This window comes from Macrosteles quadrilineatus, unplaced genomic scaffold, assembly GCF_028750875.1.
Source record: "Macrosteles quadrilineatus isolate MER2022 unplaced genomic scaffold, UCM_ALF_1.0 Scaffold_9__3_contigs__length_116548681, whole genome shotgun sequence".
In the NCBI taxonomy this organism is placed as follows: Eukaryota; Metazoa; Arthropoda; class Insecta; order Hemiptera; family Cicadellidae; genus Macrosteles; species Macrosteles quadrilineatus.
The window spans coordinates 69,748,003-69,766,816 of NW_026542602.1; the positions used below are offsets into that span (position 1 = coordinate 69,748,003).

The 18,814-nt window shown below is 31.2% G+C and overlaps 1 protein-coding gene across 2 annotated transcripts in view; it reads right to left on the reverse strand.

The window, feature by feature from the left end:
- LOC129002811 (lipase member H-like) overlaps window positions 1–17,386 on the reverse strand; it is a 39,656-nt gene extending 22,270 nt beyond the window's left edge. Inside the window, exon 1 of one of the 2 annotated variants that reach the window (XM_054430887.1) lies at window positions 17,293–17,386. In XM_054430887.1, coding sequence (XP_054286862.1) covers window positions 17,293–17,344 — 52 coding nt within the window. In that variant the 5' untranslated portion in view covers window positions 17,345–17,386. Of the gene's footprint in view, window positions 1–1,100; window positions 1,182–17,292 lie in introns of those variants that run through there. The other variant, XM_054430886.1, reaches the window with a different exon arrangement.
- Between the last annotated feature and the right edge of the window lie 1,428 nt (window positions 17,387–18,814).

An 18,814-nucleotide genomic window follows, 5' to 3' on the forward strand; every position in this document is an offset into this window, starting at 1 on the left:
CCCATTTTTACCTCATAAAACCCCCCTTTAAACCCTATTCCCATGGTCTGATCATGATGGTTCGCGAACTCATTCAAGTTTATCTCACCTTACACCTTCAAACTAAATTTGAGTTATCATCTGGACGGACATATCTACATATACGTACATAAACATTTGAACGAATGGTGTTTTTGGCCTCTGGGGACATCAAAATGAAAAAGTAAATCAGTCCCGGGCATAAGTCCTACCATGATACCTACGGTAATAGCTACTTCCCTTTAGAGAAATTCGCTAAAATTAATAAAAATACCTGTCACTAGAAAAAATGTTTTTGCTAGGCTATGTGTTTTGAGCTATAGACTTATTCAAAAGGGTTTGATAATCTTGCAATATTTGTGTTAAAAGCTAGAAGAGATAAAATATAATGTTTTACAAAACGTGTTATTACAGTTACATTATTTTCTAATTATTGAATAAGTATTTTTAAATTGATTCTACATTTAGTACAGTTTCCGTGTTTGAGGTTATGTTTACAACAGCTGATTGCAAGGAATAAAACAAATATGCCATATTGATAACGTCTGCGGACGACTACGTAGACTATAGATATCCGTTTCAATCATACAATAAGCATAAATATGATATTCTTTATCGGAATTAGAACTATTCCTACCATTATTTAATCATATAAAATTTGATAAGTGGATGCCACGTTATATAAAAGTAGAGAAGAATGAATGATTTTACACCCCTTATTCTCTATTGATCAATATAAACATAAATTGATACGAAAATATAAACCAAACTTTACAGTACACAATGACAGTTGACAACATAAATCGTACAATTTATGCCAACCAATTTATTGAATAATTGATTGAGGTGCAAATACAATAAATTTTCATTCGATCCGCGGTAATTTTAACCTACAAATTTAATTGTTTTACTTTATTAAGTTTTGGTTACATAGCGTAAAACCACTAATCTCCTTAAAAACAAAACTTAAATGCATTACGAGATAATACAAGTTAATAGCAATAAACACATTAGATTTTGATAAATAAATAAATTAACCTTCAAAAATACTTAACAATAAAAAAAATTATAAACTTTATCACCTCTGTACAATATCCACAAGCAAGTCACGGTTACAACACGAACGTGTATTTCAGGAGACATCACAACACTCCCTACACGCGGGGCACTCACCGACTGACTGAACTCCAGTGGTACTGGTAGCGACAGAACAGCTGATAGTCCGGAAGTTCCGGTGACGGTCACGGTGTAACAGGTGATTAGATCAATTAGCGATGGCCAGCGGTAATTACAGCTGATTTAACCATTGACACCGCAGTTGAACAATTGATGCAGTTCCTGAATGATTGTTTTAGAAAGTTGTGATAAAGGTTGGTTTCGGTTGTTGTTAAATTGTTTCCCCTTTAGTTAGATTTCTGGTATAGTGATGCCGTTTTCGTATATTAGATTTCAGGCAATGGAAAGTCTAAAATGGTCTGGATCCTGGAGGAACGCTGTTTTCTAAAAACAAATATTTGAACTCAATTTGAAATAAAAATGCCACCGCGCTTTCGTTTGAAAGAAATGTATAATGAAATCTGTATAGCACTTATCTCTTTGATGTGATTTTATCTATGGGTAAAATATTTTTTCCATATCAATTTCTAATGAAATACAAATTCCAACATAACAAAGAATAATGAAGTAATCATAATTGTTTACTCAACATTTGTTTACCATAAGCTCTTTTTACCTAATCTAATCTATGTATCAATCTTTGTAAAAACTAAGAGTATTAAACAAGTATTGTTTAGGTAAAATTCTCTAAATAATGAACAAAAAATATTTAAGAGACATTTGTAGAGGGTTTTTTACTAATCGTGTTTACAAATCTTGTGTGTAAGCTTTGGCTTTAATTAGACCCAGAACTATATTTTGAATATGTTTTGCCTGACAATGTGTCAAAAATGGATTATTGCTGTTTTTTAGGTATAGTAGGTCAATACTTCCCATACCAATAAAATCTAATAGCTTGGGTTTTGTTCAATACGTCTGTAAGAAAAATGCTAGTGGATATTTAGAAATTAAGGGGTTTAGCATATATCATGTTATTTTTGTTTTTACAGTCAACTATTTACTTATTTGTGATTTAAAAAATACCATCAGGTTGGTTTAAACTATTATATAGAAGAACTTTGATCTAGATTGGTGTTGCATTGTGGACAGAGTTCTTCATATTTTATGCTTCTTAAAAAGTTTTATTGGGTGACGATACTACTAGGCCTGTTATAGGAATTTGGTAATCTTCAGAGTCAGGTAGGGTAGACGTTGTTCCAATAATTGTAAGGCTCAGAATTATGCCGCTAGCCGTAGTCAAAACGCTTGAACGATATGAAAATTCAAAGAACAGTTAAGCATTTTAACCTATAAAACATTTATTTGATTACGTAATTTACTACAGTTTTGGGTTAAATCAAACAACTCATTAGAACAAGCTAATTATAAAACAAGAACAACAAGTAGCCTATAATTGTAGCCTATAATTGGCTGAGGAACTAGGAAGTACTGTAAATCCAAAGGATACTTCTAATTTCAAATTCTACCTCCGTTCATTTATTAATGATAAGGTGACAGCCAATGTTAAAGCCATGGATGGTTGGTGTTTGTCAATCAGCTGTTCCTTATCACTCTTATCACGTCCAGTGAGTCGGAAGTGTCGGACAGGCTCAAACATGTTTTCGACCTTCAGACGACCTTCACATTAGGACGAGGGGAACTAAATGTATTTTTTTATTTCTGTCGAATATTCGATATTAAGTTGAGGAAGTTTGGTGAATTTAAAATAGATTTAGAGGATAATAAGCTTTTGCCTGACCTAGTTTTATTTAACAAGTTTGATAGTTTTCCTTAAACCTTCATATGGATGGATTTCCTTGCCAACATTATTTTATGAAAGGAAATTTGTAGCAGTATTTATTGGTACCTGAGATACAATTCTGTTCATTTTATTTAAGCAATTGGCATGCATTTAATGTAGTTTTAACGGACGTAAGTCAGTTTTTTAATCATTGAATAACGTAATTGCTTAGAGTATATAATTAATTAAGAATCTTAAAATCGAATTGTCTGGTTAGCGTTTGGTATTATAGTGGTTGTCTTCAATAATGATGGACGCTGGTTAAATTCATAACCAGATCATCTCCAGACCCAAAGGTAATTAATTATTGGGCTATTAATAATGATAACTAGAGGTCGTCCAGTGGTCGAAAAATCGACCAAAAATATTTAAATGAAATGAAAAAAAAATAAATGAAAAAATTCTGTATTTATTCAGGCAAAGTTAGGGCCACATGGTCGTTTCTTACACTATGTAATGTACAGTATTAACCCCACACTGTAAATAAAACATGTGATAGGAATTTGTTTTGATTTTCTGTTTATATTTTGTTGTTATTTCGTCACCATCATAGCAACCCATAACTCCCATGTTATTTTTTTTAAGTTTTCAAATTCATTTTTTGTGCTTATTTTTGAGCCTATATTAATTTATAAAGGTATTCTGCATATCTACAGGAAAATATCTTTCCAACAGTATGCGTAGATTTTCCGTGCGATGCACACGAGCTGAGAAAAAAGGTTTTAAAGAAACATGCTTGCCTATTAATATATAGATAGATATCTACCAAAAGGTACTAAAACCAACGATTAGACCATTCCCAAAAAATAACTTTAAACATGCCAGAAAAGTAAATATACACGAAATAAAAGGTTATCAAAATATTTGAATTACAAAATGATTCCTGTAAATATAAATTGAATATTGTTTGTGAAATACAATATGATTATGAAATAAATACCAATTTTTTTTGCTAGTGTTAACAAAGTACCCTACAGTTGCTATCTGAAAAGTAAATTCAGACATGAATTGCCGATTTTGTAGTTAAAAACTAAAATTTTTCTAATAGTAAACAACTTCATCATCAAAAATAAAAACCCTGACGTAGTTGATAATTTAATCCAATAAAAATGTATGCACCAACTGGGCTACATTTTCTTAAAATAATATTTAATTTATTTTAACACTTTAGGATAAAATGCTCTTTTTAACATTGTAGTTTTGGAAAAGAAAAATTAGATTTATAATTTACATATATCTTTGTTGTTTGATATTTATCCATCGAGCAAAAAGAAAACTGGAAAACTTTAAAACAAAAAAAATATCCTACTAAAACTACAGTGTATCAATTTATTTATTTTGTGTACTATTTCAGGTGGTCCATTAAACCTTAGAAAAGCTTAAGATAAAGTTTCAATAGAAAAGTTTCAATGGCTAAAATCAAACTCCTTGGTGAACTGCTTGCTTTGAACACCTTGAACTTGAACTGTTTGTTAGTCCTTGACTTGTCTAGAACACTTTCACTCCGCGCTACCCAGTAGTCAGGCGTGTTGGACATTAAATTGTAAGATTACAATCTAGTTACATAATCTAAGAAATATTGTGGTGATAGCTATTTAAATTTTTGTTATTCTAGAATTTGTATATCAAAACATTCTCATATAGTAATTACATAAATGTCTAGTAACAATCTCAGTTAGAATTGAACCAGTTAACTTCATGTTTGAAGGCGAGCACTTTAACCACTGAGTATTCATTAAATTAGTCATTGACACAAAATATGTTCCGATGATTAAAATAAAAATAATCACAATACTTTACTCAAATTCAAAATGGTGATGATAGCATGATAAAGATTGCAAAGAGATAATTGTTGATTAGGGACCCAATTACTAAATAAACGAACTAATTATTTAATAATCTAGTAAAGTAACGGCGAATAAAATAAAAAATATTCTTATTAAAAAGTTATTCTAATACGCCTTTCAACAAAACACATGTGTTAAACCTTTTTGTTGCCACTACACAATGTTGTTATCCTTTAATCCGTTAACGATGTATTTCCAATAGGAGTTAGCTGTATGATATCTCTATATACCTAGCGATCTTTGTTACAGATCAGTTGTTCAATTGCTGTTTTATAACGAATAAACTATTGATGTATAGATCATTTGGTATTTTATACACATCAGACACATATTGTGAGAAAGTTTTCATAATTTGAACTCAAGTTGTTAGTAAGTTAAGTTTTAAAGAACTTTCTGATCAAATTAATTTAATACAATAAGGTGAGAGCGAGAGGTAAGGAGACATTCAACTACGAAAAAGATATATGTATAGAAAACTTTCAACAATTAAAATGTTAGAATTTTAGACTATGTTGTTTAAAATTGATGAATATATCAGGATAGATATAGTTTGCCACTATTGCTATTATTTCATATCATGAAATGGCGTAGCGAATTAAAAGGACAAACTGTAATGTTTAAACCGATTTTGTGGTTTTTATGTTTTGTCAATGGCTGGAAATCCTTTTAGTGTTAACGTTCAACTGATTTTCGTACAACTAAGGAACCTGTACCACAAATATTTTAAATTTAAAATTGTAATGTATGCCTAATAATGTTAAAAATAATTGATTTCAAACAAATGTTGTCTTTGACTATTCTTTTTAAAATTTTGTCAACGATTTTTATCTTAGGTATTTTTGTTTTAGTCACACATTGTATAAAATATACATTATTTCAGGCAAACGAAATCTACTACGATTATATTGTTTCAAAACAACCATAAACAATGTTTTATGAACCATCTATAAGTATAAAAGAGGATGTTTGTATATATACATATTTGGCAGTGATAAACTCAGACACCGCTGGACCGATTGCCACGAAACTTGGTACATACGTGTAGAATTTCATGGAATAGGTTTATACACCATCAATTTCGTGATCCGTCCAATCGGCTCCGCCCCAGTGGCTCTGGAGTTTCCCATGTTAGCCTTATAAGAAATGAAATTAATGAATCTTAACAGCTGTTTCAATTAAACAAGTTGGTTCTGTTCTATGATGCTCAATAGCATTAAAGTTACAAGGATTACCAACAGGGTGCAGCACTATTATTTCTTTTACATTTATTTATGACTAGCTGTGTACCCGTTCTACGCACGGGGATCTTATAGTAGGCCTAATCAGTTGAAACCTTCTTATATAAAAAACAGCAGTTGGTTTGCGTATTTTCAGATATGCTGGCCAAACTATTTATTATACATAACTTCATTTTATGTCGTTTGTTGTTATTCCGGATCGGTATGACAATCAATAAAAGGTTGAATTACCTGTGTCCGCTGGTCGATCCTAATGTATCCTATTACAGGAGATGCATTTCGGCGAAATTAAATCGCCATCATCAGTCCTAAAGGTCTTGAGCTTCCCCATTAGGTGCGTCTTGGAGTTTTTGAAACACATACACGAACTGTACACTTATACACATGACGAATAAAACATAAATACACAGTAGGCCTACTTTTATTTTTACTATAGACAAGTAGACGCGCGTCGTTCGTGTGCAGAGTCTCGACTGAAAACGCTCATTTAACAAATGTAAGTTTCCCAGCAATATACAGCACTGATTCAAGGTCTATTTCCCGGTTGTCAAAACTGAAGAACAATTTTATACACAAAGAATCTCTATTTTCATTTACTGTTACCCTACATATTATTGCACTTGCGATTAATTAAATCCGTTATGTAAGGAAAAACGTTTTTAATCTTAATTGGTTTGGATTTGCTTTCAAAACGTGATCGGAAATGGTTGCGGTATTTGTAAACAACATTCAATGTAAACATATCAGTGACAGCTAGAAGAAATAATCTTGATTTGAACAGCTGTTCGTTATTTCATAGAAGAATATGTGCTAAACATTGGGAGAAAACTTTACAAAAAATCGCATTAAATTGGGTTTTTAAACGTCCGTTATTTTATTTACAAAGTGGTGACGCCATATTTTAATGGCTAAAGACAATTTCGCCAATCCAGTGAATACATTAAAATGATTTGGAACTTGATAGGTACTCTCGTTTTTCAGGAGTAGGCCGCGTAAAATGGCTCTTGGGTCGTAACCACAGAAAACGTACTAGTAGTACGTTTTCTGTGGTCGTAACAGACATGAAGACAGACAGAAATTTAGATGAGACTTGTTTCGGTTTCTCTAATGTATAAAACGTAAAAATAACCTAAAAGTTTATGATTCTGAGCAATGTACAGACAAAACTCTAATTTTATTTATATAGATAGACAACAGCTAATTTGCGACCAAAAGGTGAGTGAGCATAGCGAACGAACTTCAACCTGGAGGCGAAAAAGCGTAGTGAACGAGCTAACCTGAAGGCAAGTAAGCGTAGCGAACGAGCTAACCTGAAGGCAGGTGAGGTCCAACCCAAAGATGAGTGAGCGTAGCGAACGAACTTCAACCAGGACGTGATTGAGCCATGCGAACGAGATCATCTTGAAAATTAAGAAGTTAAACGGGGCAAGTTAGCCCGCGGGTTACAGCTAGTATTGTATAAATAGAAGTCTGTTAGTCAAAACCAATCATATGTTTTTTGGTGATTTTTTTGTGTATTTACAATGTAAGCGTTTATATTATAATATTTATAATCTTACTTGTGGCTAAAGTGAGAAGTCAACAATTAAGACACACCTAAATAACTGGCTAAGTGTAGATAAATGTCATTCGTTGACTTAGCCTGTCTACATTAAGAACCCTCCATAACTCTTATGATCTTATTTCATTCGTTTCATTTGATTTCAAACCAAATAGAGGCTACGCAGCCTTAACTGTTGTTGGTTCTGTGAGAAGGCCAGCAACATTTACGGCATAATAGCAGATGTTCTATGACAGGCAGTTCAATTTATGACATTTATGATCACCGCTTCTCTGTCATGATGAGACGCGTTCACCTTGGAGTATAATTGTTCTCAGAACAAATTATATAATTAGGCTCTTTGGCCGCTCCGCGTTCTGCTGAAGTATGAGAGAAAAATCTTTATAACATTTTCTACGCGTCGCGTCGGATTCTTTGATAATTATTGGATTTCTACATCGTTGAAATACTGTGTTACTGTAAAATAACTAACCTGTATCTTTTGAACATATCAGGCCGACTTAATCGATGAAATACTGGGTTAAAGTAGCTAGTTGTTCAACAGCAAAACTGTTTTAGGTATTGTTATCATCAGTATTGTTTATCCAGTGGACTAAATTTCATAGAAAACAAGACGTTATGCAAATATATAACAAAATATGTTAGCCTTAATTTTTCCATTGAAAATAAGGTTTTTTATATGAAGTTTTATTTTCAGTAATATTCGGACATTGAAATGTTTATTGTCTAATATGTAAGAAATAAGTATGAGCCAGGTTTTAACTGCACGAACAATTATGGGTTTTTTGCTCATATCTCAACATATTTCGATGTTGTGTATGCCCTAATTGTAGTATTATTTAGCATATAATTTATATAACTAGTTTCATTGTGTATATGATTCAAGTTTGTATATTCAACTAAACAAACAACCTGAAAATTAAAACATGAATGTGATTAAGGTCATCTTCTTTTGTTGAAGTTGGTTTTAAATTAAAAGATGATGCTTTCGATAAAATGCATTACCTAAATTAATTACTTATCGAAATATAACGATAAGCATCTGAAATTGAAAAAGAAATCTGTACTGTTAAAAGTAAAAAGAAACATCTCTCATTGCTCTTGCGACTTTAGAATTTAAAGCCAATTCACGGTCAACAATAGCTATGCAGTTCCAATTGTTGTATAATAATGTTTAAGTTATAAGGGTAGGTTAAGTGTTCGTTTAAACTATAGATACCCTAGTTATTGTTGTCTTATCTAATTGTGCCTCTAGGTTACTGGGAGGTAGTTTAAAGCAACTATTGTAACTAGAGCTTCTTAACTATCTAGTTAAACCACTCTAAAGTTTATGATGTTCTTAAATCCCCTTCAAACTGGCTGGGTAAGTTCTTATTGAAGTCCAATCAAACTAGAGTTCAGTTTCAGTAGTTTAGCCATAGCTTAAATCCTTTTGTCAAACATTTTACAAGGTTTACCATTAATCAAATAAATTGTCTAAGGTTTGTTTTACCTTGCTAACTCGAGTGTTCTATTTTCACGGGTTAAGGAGGTAAAAAAGTATATGTTTATGAAAAAGTTTATTGTTTTTACAGTAAAGACTTACCATAAACCAATACGCAATAGTTTGACCAATATTAATGCTTGTTCTACGGAACAAGTCAGTTTTCTGTGGTGTATCTTTAATAATATGTCGTATTGCTGTTTTAAGTATAGTGAAGCAAGCTGGTGTAGTGGTCAAGCACAGGTCTTATGTCCCACAGGTCCCAGGTTCAAGTCCCGTCAATTACCAAAGAATTGTATCTATGAGATAATGCTGCGACCCCTTAGGACGTTCCTGGACAGAGCCTAACATCCTAGGATGTGATGTTTGATGTATTCACAACATACAGGGTGTTTTTTACTTGGTTCTTTATTATTGTAAAAACTGCAATAGATAGAAATATTCTGTTTGCGGGAATTGTCTATTGACGTAGGAACAACAATTGTTGTGAATTTAATGCGAAGTTCCCGTTCACCCCGTTTCTCCTCCTACCCTTAACTTAAAATGTTTAAACTGTAAGGTACCCCTTTTGACGTATCAAACGTGAGAGCATGGAAAAAGAAAAAGAATGGCACAAACTAGAGATCTCCACGTCAATCCTATCAAAAGTTATGGCAGTTCAAAATTTGAACTTTTCGTCCCCTTTTTACTTTTTGTTTTAAACGGTTGTAGCTCGAAAACGGTAAGAGCTAGCAAACATTTGAAAGAATATTCATGTTAGGAATTAAATTTTTTTACAAAACAGGATAACGCATTTCTGCACCTTCATAAACCGCCCTACTTCTAAATTTAGTAATACTTGTCGGACTATTTACGTTTTTTTATTGAACAAGCATGCCAGCTAGTCATACTTTTGAAAAGTGCTTGTGCGATAAAAACCCGTAAAAAGTCCGAGAAATTTTACAAATTTTAGAATTAGGACGAAAAATGCAAATTTTGTAATCCCATACATAACATTTTGGATTCTAGTTTGTACCATTATTTTTCTTATTTTCTGCTTTCACATTTGACATGTCAAAAGGAGTACCTTGCATTTTAAAAAATTTAAGTTTAGGGTAGGGGGTATGGGAACTTCACACTAAGTTAATTGAGGTCCCTACGTCAATACAAACTGCATATTTCTATTGCAGTTTTTACATAAATAAAGAAGCAAGTAAAAAACAAAAAAAAAACTAAAAAACACACCCTGTATAATACAATATTATTAGTTATAGTCACACATGTTTAAATGTCCTCTTTAAAAAAATCCTTCCAAACAGGCCATCGGACAGGAAAATCCAATGATGACATAATTTATCATAATCAAGGATTCTTCCTAATCTTGAATCTCGATGTTGTAGATAGAAAGAACAATATGACTCACCTGGTAAGCCCTGTCATTAGATGACTGTTGGCTTATAAACTAGAAATGGGAAAACTCTCATTGGTTAACGTTTTCTAATATAAACAACATTGAACCGTTGGTCGGCCATCAGTGCACATAATCAATTGTATCTAAATAATTGTTTATATGTTTATTGATTTATTTATTGCACAATATACTTTATACTTTATAGGTAATTTTTTTTGGAGGTTGTTGAAATAACGCGTAGCGGGGTAAGCAGGACCCGATTCCACATACCAAAACAAGTTGGAAAAATTAAAATTTTCGATTTCGAGAAATTTTTGCCGTAACCTGCCATTTATCAATCGTTTAACATTAATGAATACCTCAAGGCTATTTTGTAATATTATTGGGACACTTAGTACAAACCATAGGATTTAGTTTTTTAAAGTTATTTATACATTTTTACCAAAATATTTAAATTTCAAGGTGCTTAAGCCATCTTTAAGTGCTCTTTTTAAGCCATCTTTCACGAAAACGATAAATTAATCCAAATTATTATAAACCACATCAAGTTTAAAGCTATTTAAGTCCAAATGTAATGTTTAAGTAAATAAAATATCCAAAAATCTTCTGTTTGTCAAGTTATTTTATCAGTTGAAGTGTGTCTAAAATTGTTACCAGTATTTACAAATAAATAATGTGCTAAAGTGTATGGAATATTTTTAAAGTTATGAAACACTTAATTTTTTAAAAATAAAAATAATATTACTAACAAATTTCAATATCTTGATTGTTTGGTAATCAATTTTTACAATTGAAGCGTATTTAATTGGACTTTAAATAATATAGTATTTAATTCCAAAGTGTATTTTTTTAGTCAATATAGGCTTAACAAAATTGGTTCCTCTGTAAAAATAATTTAGACCAAACTAACATTTTGTTATTTAATTTGGTTTTTGAGCGTTGTAATAGAGTTTTTGACACCCACTGCTATCAAAAGGTAGTATGTAACCCTATTTGAGACATTAAGACAAATCCTCCTTTTAACAAAACTAAAATTGTGGAAATCCTTATCGATATGAAACAATTTCAATTTTAAAGATGTGTATGCTCAAATCCTTTTTACTGAGGTTCGGCACAAGGTGTAAATTTATTTGATACGTCCCCTAGGACTATTAAATAAAAAAAAATTATTGTGATAACTAAATATATCTGTTAGACAACCAGTAGCACTCAGTGAAGAGATTTTGTTAATTCGTCATCTTATACATATTTTAAAAATATACAAGGATACACAAGTCAACAATTGAATCCAGAGTACATTCTTCAATTGGCATCAAAACATATTAATGAGCTTTAAACGATTGGATTGTGTTTTAAAAGCAATAAACAAGACCAGTATATCGAACTGTAAATTGTTTTTGCAGTTAACATCGTTTGCAATTGAAGCGACCAAATGATGGGTTGGGTAAATAGTTAACAACAACACATCGAGTTGTTATGTAATGCGAGTCGATTGGATATCTGTTTACCATGTTAATGATCGTCGAATATCGGATCAGTTAAAATCGATCGGATCATCCGATATTTGTCCAGATTTTTCGTTGCTTTTCGGGAAAATAGTCAGTCGATAATACAAGCCCACTGGAAAACGTATGAAGTAAAATGTTTTGTTTTAAAACCAATGTAATACTATTGTACTTGAAAACTAAAAAAAAATAAAAATAAAAATAAGCCTATAAATAAACACAAAATTCAAAATTAAAGTTTAAATATTTTAATGTCAGGATATGTGTGTTAGAGTTATACAGTTGAAGCTTATACCTGTTGGTTGATTGGCTAGATGAGTTTCAAAACAATTTTAAAAAGATATAATTAACCAAAATTAAGAGCTTACACAGACATTTGCCTCGATGCAAACTAACCCAGTGTATAAAATAGCATCGAGGCAGACACAAAGATACGTTAGACACAATGGTTAAGGTAGGGAATTAGAGGAAATAGGTTCCGTTTAAACCTCCTGCAAAGATAATCTCACTAATTACAGCTTAGGCTGCTCTTTCCGCTTGGGGATTCTCAGCTGTGCGTTTTGTGTCATTGATGTTAATTATTGAAAAGAAAAACTAACTTTTTATATTGCCAAAGAATCAATGACAACGTCATTGTATTTTAAATTACTATGATTAAATAGTTATGTGAGGATTGAAAAGTATTTTTTATATTTTATTTACTTAGTGACAGTTTCTTTGACTTAGGAGACTTATTTGTATTTCCAAACAGGACTTTGATAAATTTACTCATTAGCTATTCTTTTATGGCACAAACTGTTAGGTCTATAATACAAATATTAGTTTTTATAACCTGTATACACAGCAAAACGGAAGTTTTACGAAAAAAAAACTTTAAAACTTTAATGAAAGTTGGTTTTATATCATTTGAATTTCTTTTGCATTACCTGAAGTTATTTTCTATCTTAGTTTCCTAATGATATATTTTAAAAAGATAAATTAAAAGATTTTGTTAACTTATTGAATTAACATCAACAATGTTCTTGTTCTAAATACTAATACTTCAGATAAAATACACCAAAATTAAAATACAAAATTATAGATTGGAACAGATATTTCCTACTTATAAGTTTTGAAAGCTATAATATATATAAGGAATATATCACATTTACCACATGCATAGTTAATTATCTTCATAGTCAATTAAACAAGCTTCATTGAAAGGAGTTTAAAACAGTTCAATTCAATTAAGTAAATTACATCAGGAACAATAGACCCTTGTACAATGTAAATGCTTAGAATGTTCATCCGAGTTGATCTCCTATTACGTTTAATCGGCGTTTACAGCAATAAAATACTGGGATCCTTCGCAAGGGTCTACCTTAGAAGTAAAGGTCTAAGAAATGCGATACGTACGGTAAGAAAGTTCAGATGGCGTTTAAGAATAAAATTATCTATTACATAATGTAAGAAATGGTTTTATTACGTCACTTATATTACAATAAAGCTGGAAGAAATAAAATATTATTTTTTTTTAGATAAGTTGTTAAAATAAACCTCGATAACTAATTTCTTTTAATCATTGTAAAAAGTAAGCTACATTTTGACATTCATTTAAGTAAAGCACAGCTTTTATTTAAAGAAATCTCAGAAATGATTTGTATCAGCAATCTGACACATACTTACTCTCAATAGCTATTCAACATCCTTTATCATAAGCAACTAATAGAAGTAACCATGATATTTTATGGGGGATATCATAAGTGTTGCAACTTTTGAACTATAATTTTGACAGGATTTAGCGTACAATCATAAGGACCATTACATACTCAATTTTAATTAAAACCAGACGAGGCATTTAAGAAAGTCTGATTTTCGCATTATTTTATGGGGTTTTGAAGAGAAATCACATAAATTACAAAACATTTTAACCGTACTTATTTCAGCAATAGGGGTTGTATTGTTTTGTTTAGAGTAAAAAGGACTTAAACATACTAAATGTTAAGCAAAATCGTTTTGCCTTTTTTGTAAAAAATGTATTTATTGAAAAATCACTATTAAAAATCAAAATTTTCAAAATTGGAAAATGACACACGCACAGGCATTACCACTGACTTTGGAAATCCATTTTTTTTGTTCAGGGGGACCCAAAAAGTATACGTTAACCAAAAACTCAAACTCGAAAATTTGGGAAGGGAGGAAAGTAAATAACACTTTATTCTTTTACTTTAACACTGCTCAATTAATCAAAACTGTACATAAAACACAAAACCTTTTATTTGTATGAGTAACATATTCTAAAAGAATGTATTGCCAATAAAACTTCCTTGAAAGTCATCGTGAGAATCATTTTGATTAAGGGTTTCTACTATCGAACCCTTCCACTTCAAGTTCTCATGTGTAAAACTCAGGTTCAGTTAATTTATTGTGTTATTTGACATATACATTTTTCATTTATAAACTCTATTTATGAATCGAATGGAACCAAAATATAAACAGCACAAATAAATATAAGCAATTTACACTGCTGGCATCATAAACAATTAGAACACTGCCTAACTACTTATACCACAACAACATTGGCAAACAATGTAATAGTCACAGTAAATATGAAAACATCATCCAATTGTGTTTGCACACCAAATATTAGTCGGGCAGATGTTTTAATTATTGCAGAGATTCACAGAAAATATTGCAATTCAGTTTATTCTACGAAATGATTAAACCCGTGTATATTGTACTAATCTAGAACTGATGGAATAATGAATTTTTATTCCACACATAAATTCCAACTCAAATATGAAATAAATACCTTGATGTTATATTAATATCTCCTTATCAAGCTTAGCCTGTAATGTTGTCTACTCCATAAAACATCCTCATTTTGAAATATTTTAAAATCAAGATAAGTTATAAGTATTAATACATTTAACTACAACATTAATTAAAAACAAAATATATATGCCCGTAAAAACGCAATACGTTATCAAATATTCTTAAACAAATGGATAACGCACAGCATTATTGGTTATTAGAAAACATCATTGTTATTGTTCAGTTCAAACTTCCTTAAGATACTCATCAATTCCACATGCCTTAAGCACTTGGCTAAGTTTAAGGGGTTCATTAAGCACTACATTGTTTTCCCCTTAGATGTAATGTACACTGTAATGTGTATCAAAATATTGTTGTTTTGTCTTTAACAGTTTACAATTCGTTCTAATTTTGTTGTCCCATTCTAGTAATAAGTTAATAGTGTAAGTATAACATTTGGCATTTATTAGTGGCTCTGTTTGAAAATGGTTATGATTAAAAACTACAATTGTTTTTGGTGCAATTTTGTTTTGAGGGGTAGTTTTAAAATTCGGTTAAAACTTTTTACTCATAATTTTACAACGTTTTTCTTGTAATTCTTGATGTTAAAAGAATTTTTAAAAAAACTTGCAGCGTTATTAGTACTACGGACCTTGTAAACAAGCGTATTTCTTTGACTAAGTTGTCCTACACACGCTGTCAAATTACAACAGTTCAACTTCTGAATGTAGTACACTTCCTATCAACAACTTCAACAAATGTTTAGCTGTATTCAGTGATGGTATAGTCTTTATGGGCAATATCACTATGTAATGAAATACAGTCGAACTGAAAATTCAGGAGTAGAATGTTTCTTAGTTTAACGTAGTAGCCTTTGAAATTTTAACTGTACTTAGGTATCTGCGATTTATTTGAGTAAAAATTGCTATCAAACCTGCCACTAAATATACACAACATTTTTCATTTTCCATTTCAACGAGGATTTAAGTGACACAAATTTACGTTTTGCACAATCAATATTCTTCACATTTTTGGCCTCTCAAGTATATATAATGAGGGTAAATTGTGATGTTTTTTATTAATATTTCAGGACTTAGCAAAAGGTTTGAGGGAAATTTAGGAAGGTTCAACAATACCCAAAACGTCACGACCTTCGTTAGAGTGAATTGCATGCAATAGTCAAGCCATTTAATTTCTCGTGATATTGTCGGTTATAAATGGTATTTTAAGTTTCTATTTATTCTTATAAACATATATTTCTCATTGTTTTTGGTAATTTATTCTTATTTTTGGCAGATCTTATAAAATTACAAAAAACCTGATTATGATTTAAATAGCTACACAAAGACGAATTATTTGTGATTGTTCCCCTCTTTAAAAACCTTAACATATTTTAATTAAATAATTATCTTTGCTTAATACCAATGTGCAAATATTTAATGAAATCAGTGTAATTAAATATCTCAAACATAAATCCACAAAGTAGTTTTTGCGAAGAAAACTATCCCGTTATGTATCAAAAAGTATTCTATTTAACGTATTCTATTTAAGTATTTTAAGTATTTAAGTATTTATTTAAGTAGGTATTTAAGTATGTATTTAAGTAAGCAAGTAAGTATTTAATTATTTATTTAAGTTGTTTTAAGTTATAATATTTTAATTAAGTTTTCTATTTAAGTATTTCTATTCTGATTATGTTTAACTTTGTACATTGCTATTAAGCAAACATAATTTTTTGATTAGAGTATTTTTATTTTTAAGTTTTCTAATACATTACTCGACTTTCTACTATTTGTATTATAATGACGATGCGTGATAAGATACTTCTAACTGGCAAAGAATGTTTTTTTTTTCACATTTGAAGAGCGTTTTACGGCCTTTGTTGATTCTGTCGCCTAGTGGTTAGCGTTTCAACCGAACGGACGGGTTCAATTCCCTGCACATCCACAAAACATTAATGTTTTTCGGACTGTTTTACATAAAAGTTGTAGGGTAGCTCAGTGGTTATAGTGCTCGCATAGTAATCAAAACGTCACCGGTTAGATCCTGAGATAAGTGGGTAGATTTTTGATGGTTCGAAACTGGACCTAGCTGTCCTTTATCATTTGGCTTTTAAAAAAGCTCTGATTAATGAAACAGCTGGTCTTAGTAACAAAGCAATGCATCAAACTCCATTCTACACTCATTCTTCACTCAAAATGCATTTATACGCACATAGGTGGCACCCCATCTCAAATGGGGGAGCGAGCTGGTCTAGTGGTTAGAGCGCGGGACTTCAGTTCCATTCGGGGTTGAAATCTTGTAATGTGAAAAATTATTCCGGGCTCGTGCAAATAAAAAAAAAACCATCTCAAATGGTAACTATAATAATTAAGTGTTTGAACTGATTCAAAACAAATACCGTTGGTGTAAACACAATCAAAGCAAGAAAACTCCCCGGTTCATGAAATGTCATGATAGATCTACAGCAAAAGGAAGCTTCCAAAGACTAAGTCTCGCACTCTAACTACTTAAACAGACTTAACAACTTAGATTAAAAGAATATCGTGTTTTCCTTTTACCTGGTATTTTGTATATCCAACAGAGTACTATCACCAGCACTGCGATGCCCATGGTAGCAACCTCCTCAACGTCCACTCACTAACTGTAGTACCCTTGACTCTAGACACTTCCTGTTCCCAGTCTGGCCAATCCAGCCAAGAGTCGCAGTCAAGGATATGTGAATATGATCCAACAAAAACATGTATTCATCTGGAAACCTTGACGGTTTTGTGAATCGCATCCAAGCAACTTCTTTGTTTGTGGAAAAAGTGTTATTGGTAAGATTCTCTTTGTTCAACTGTCATATTACTAACCGTACAGCTACATGATATACAACATGGTAATAAGATGTTGTTTATTATGGCCGAGAAGTTTGTTTTATAGCTAGTAAAATTTGTATAATAATTCATTGGAATAGCAACAAACTGCAATAACGACCAAATTGGGTTGTTGTTAACGTTACAAAACCTCTTTAACTTATTTATTTGTAGTTGTATCCACACTCTTTGGCTATTGAAAAATAAAGAATTTCTCTTTCAACTAACTGTATTTGTACTCTATTCTAATTGTAAAACATACAAGCTTTGACTGCTAATCTGCAAAATACAAAAAAACACAATGCAATATTTATGTAAAAATATAACATTTTATCATAACAACTTCGGATTTATCCTGCTAATCTCCTATTACAATCTTTGTATAAAAGATAAGTTCCTGGCTCATTGCCAAGGATTATCTTGAAGGCAGACAAAACATATTAAATAAGATTGCCTAGCTTACCTTCGAAGGGCAAATTGAATTATAGCTGATTATATCTGAACCATGACTATTACCATAGGTATTTTAGTGCCATTGTTTATACGATTCAAAAGTCGCGAAATTAATATTGAACTTTGTAAAAACATAGGCATTGACTAAAGTTTGTGATCTGTTATTACTTTACCAGTCTAGGTGACCGAGGAGTTTAGTGCTCGCCTTATACCATAAGGTTCACTAATACGAAACGATATAGTTTATAGAATCTAATGCAATTTTTATTAAGGCTATCGACTTAATTATGCAATCTTGCAAAAGTTTGATTGTATATAGTGATAAAACCAAGACTTGAACTATTTCTAACAACCCAGATTCCGATGGTGTAGAACAAGCAATTGAAACAAATAAAATATGAAAAAACTAATTTAGTGAAACATGCATTGCAAAAACGGTTATTTTCTGAACATCGTGGAATTATAATCCAAACTACATGTATACCAGATAAGGTAATTTGTTCACACATACTTAATACTAAACAACGCGACTAGAAAAAGCCAATTAAAATGCTATTTAGGGGATTTAGATCAAATAATCTTCTTAAAAAATTTATTTTTTACACAATAGCCTACCTTGAAAATACATGTAAATTTAAAATGAAGAAAAAATTTCCATGAAATATTTAAAGAGTTCCAATACGCTTTTGGATATTTTGCCGTTGATTTTCAGGCCCATTATGATCAAGTAGGATACGTTTTCGAATATTTGTTGTTTACCTGTAAATGCTAC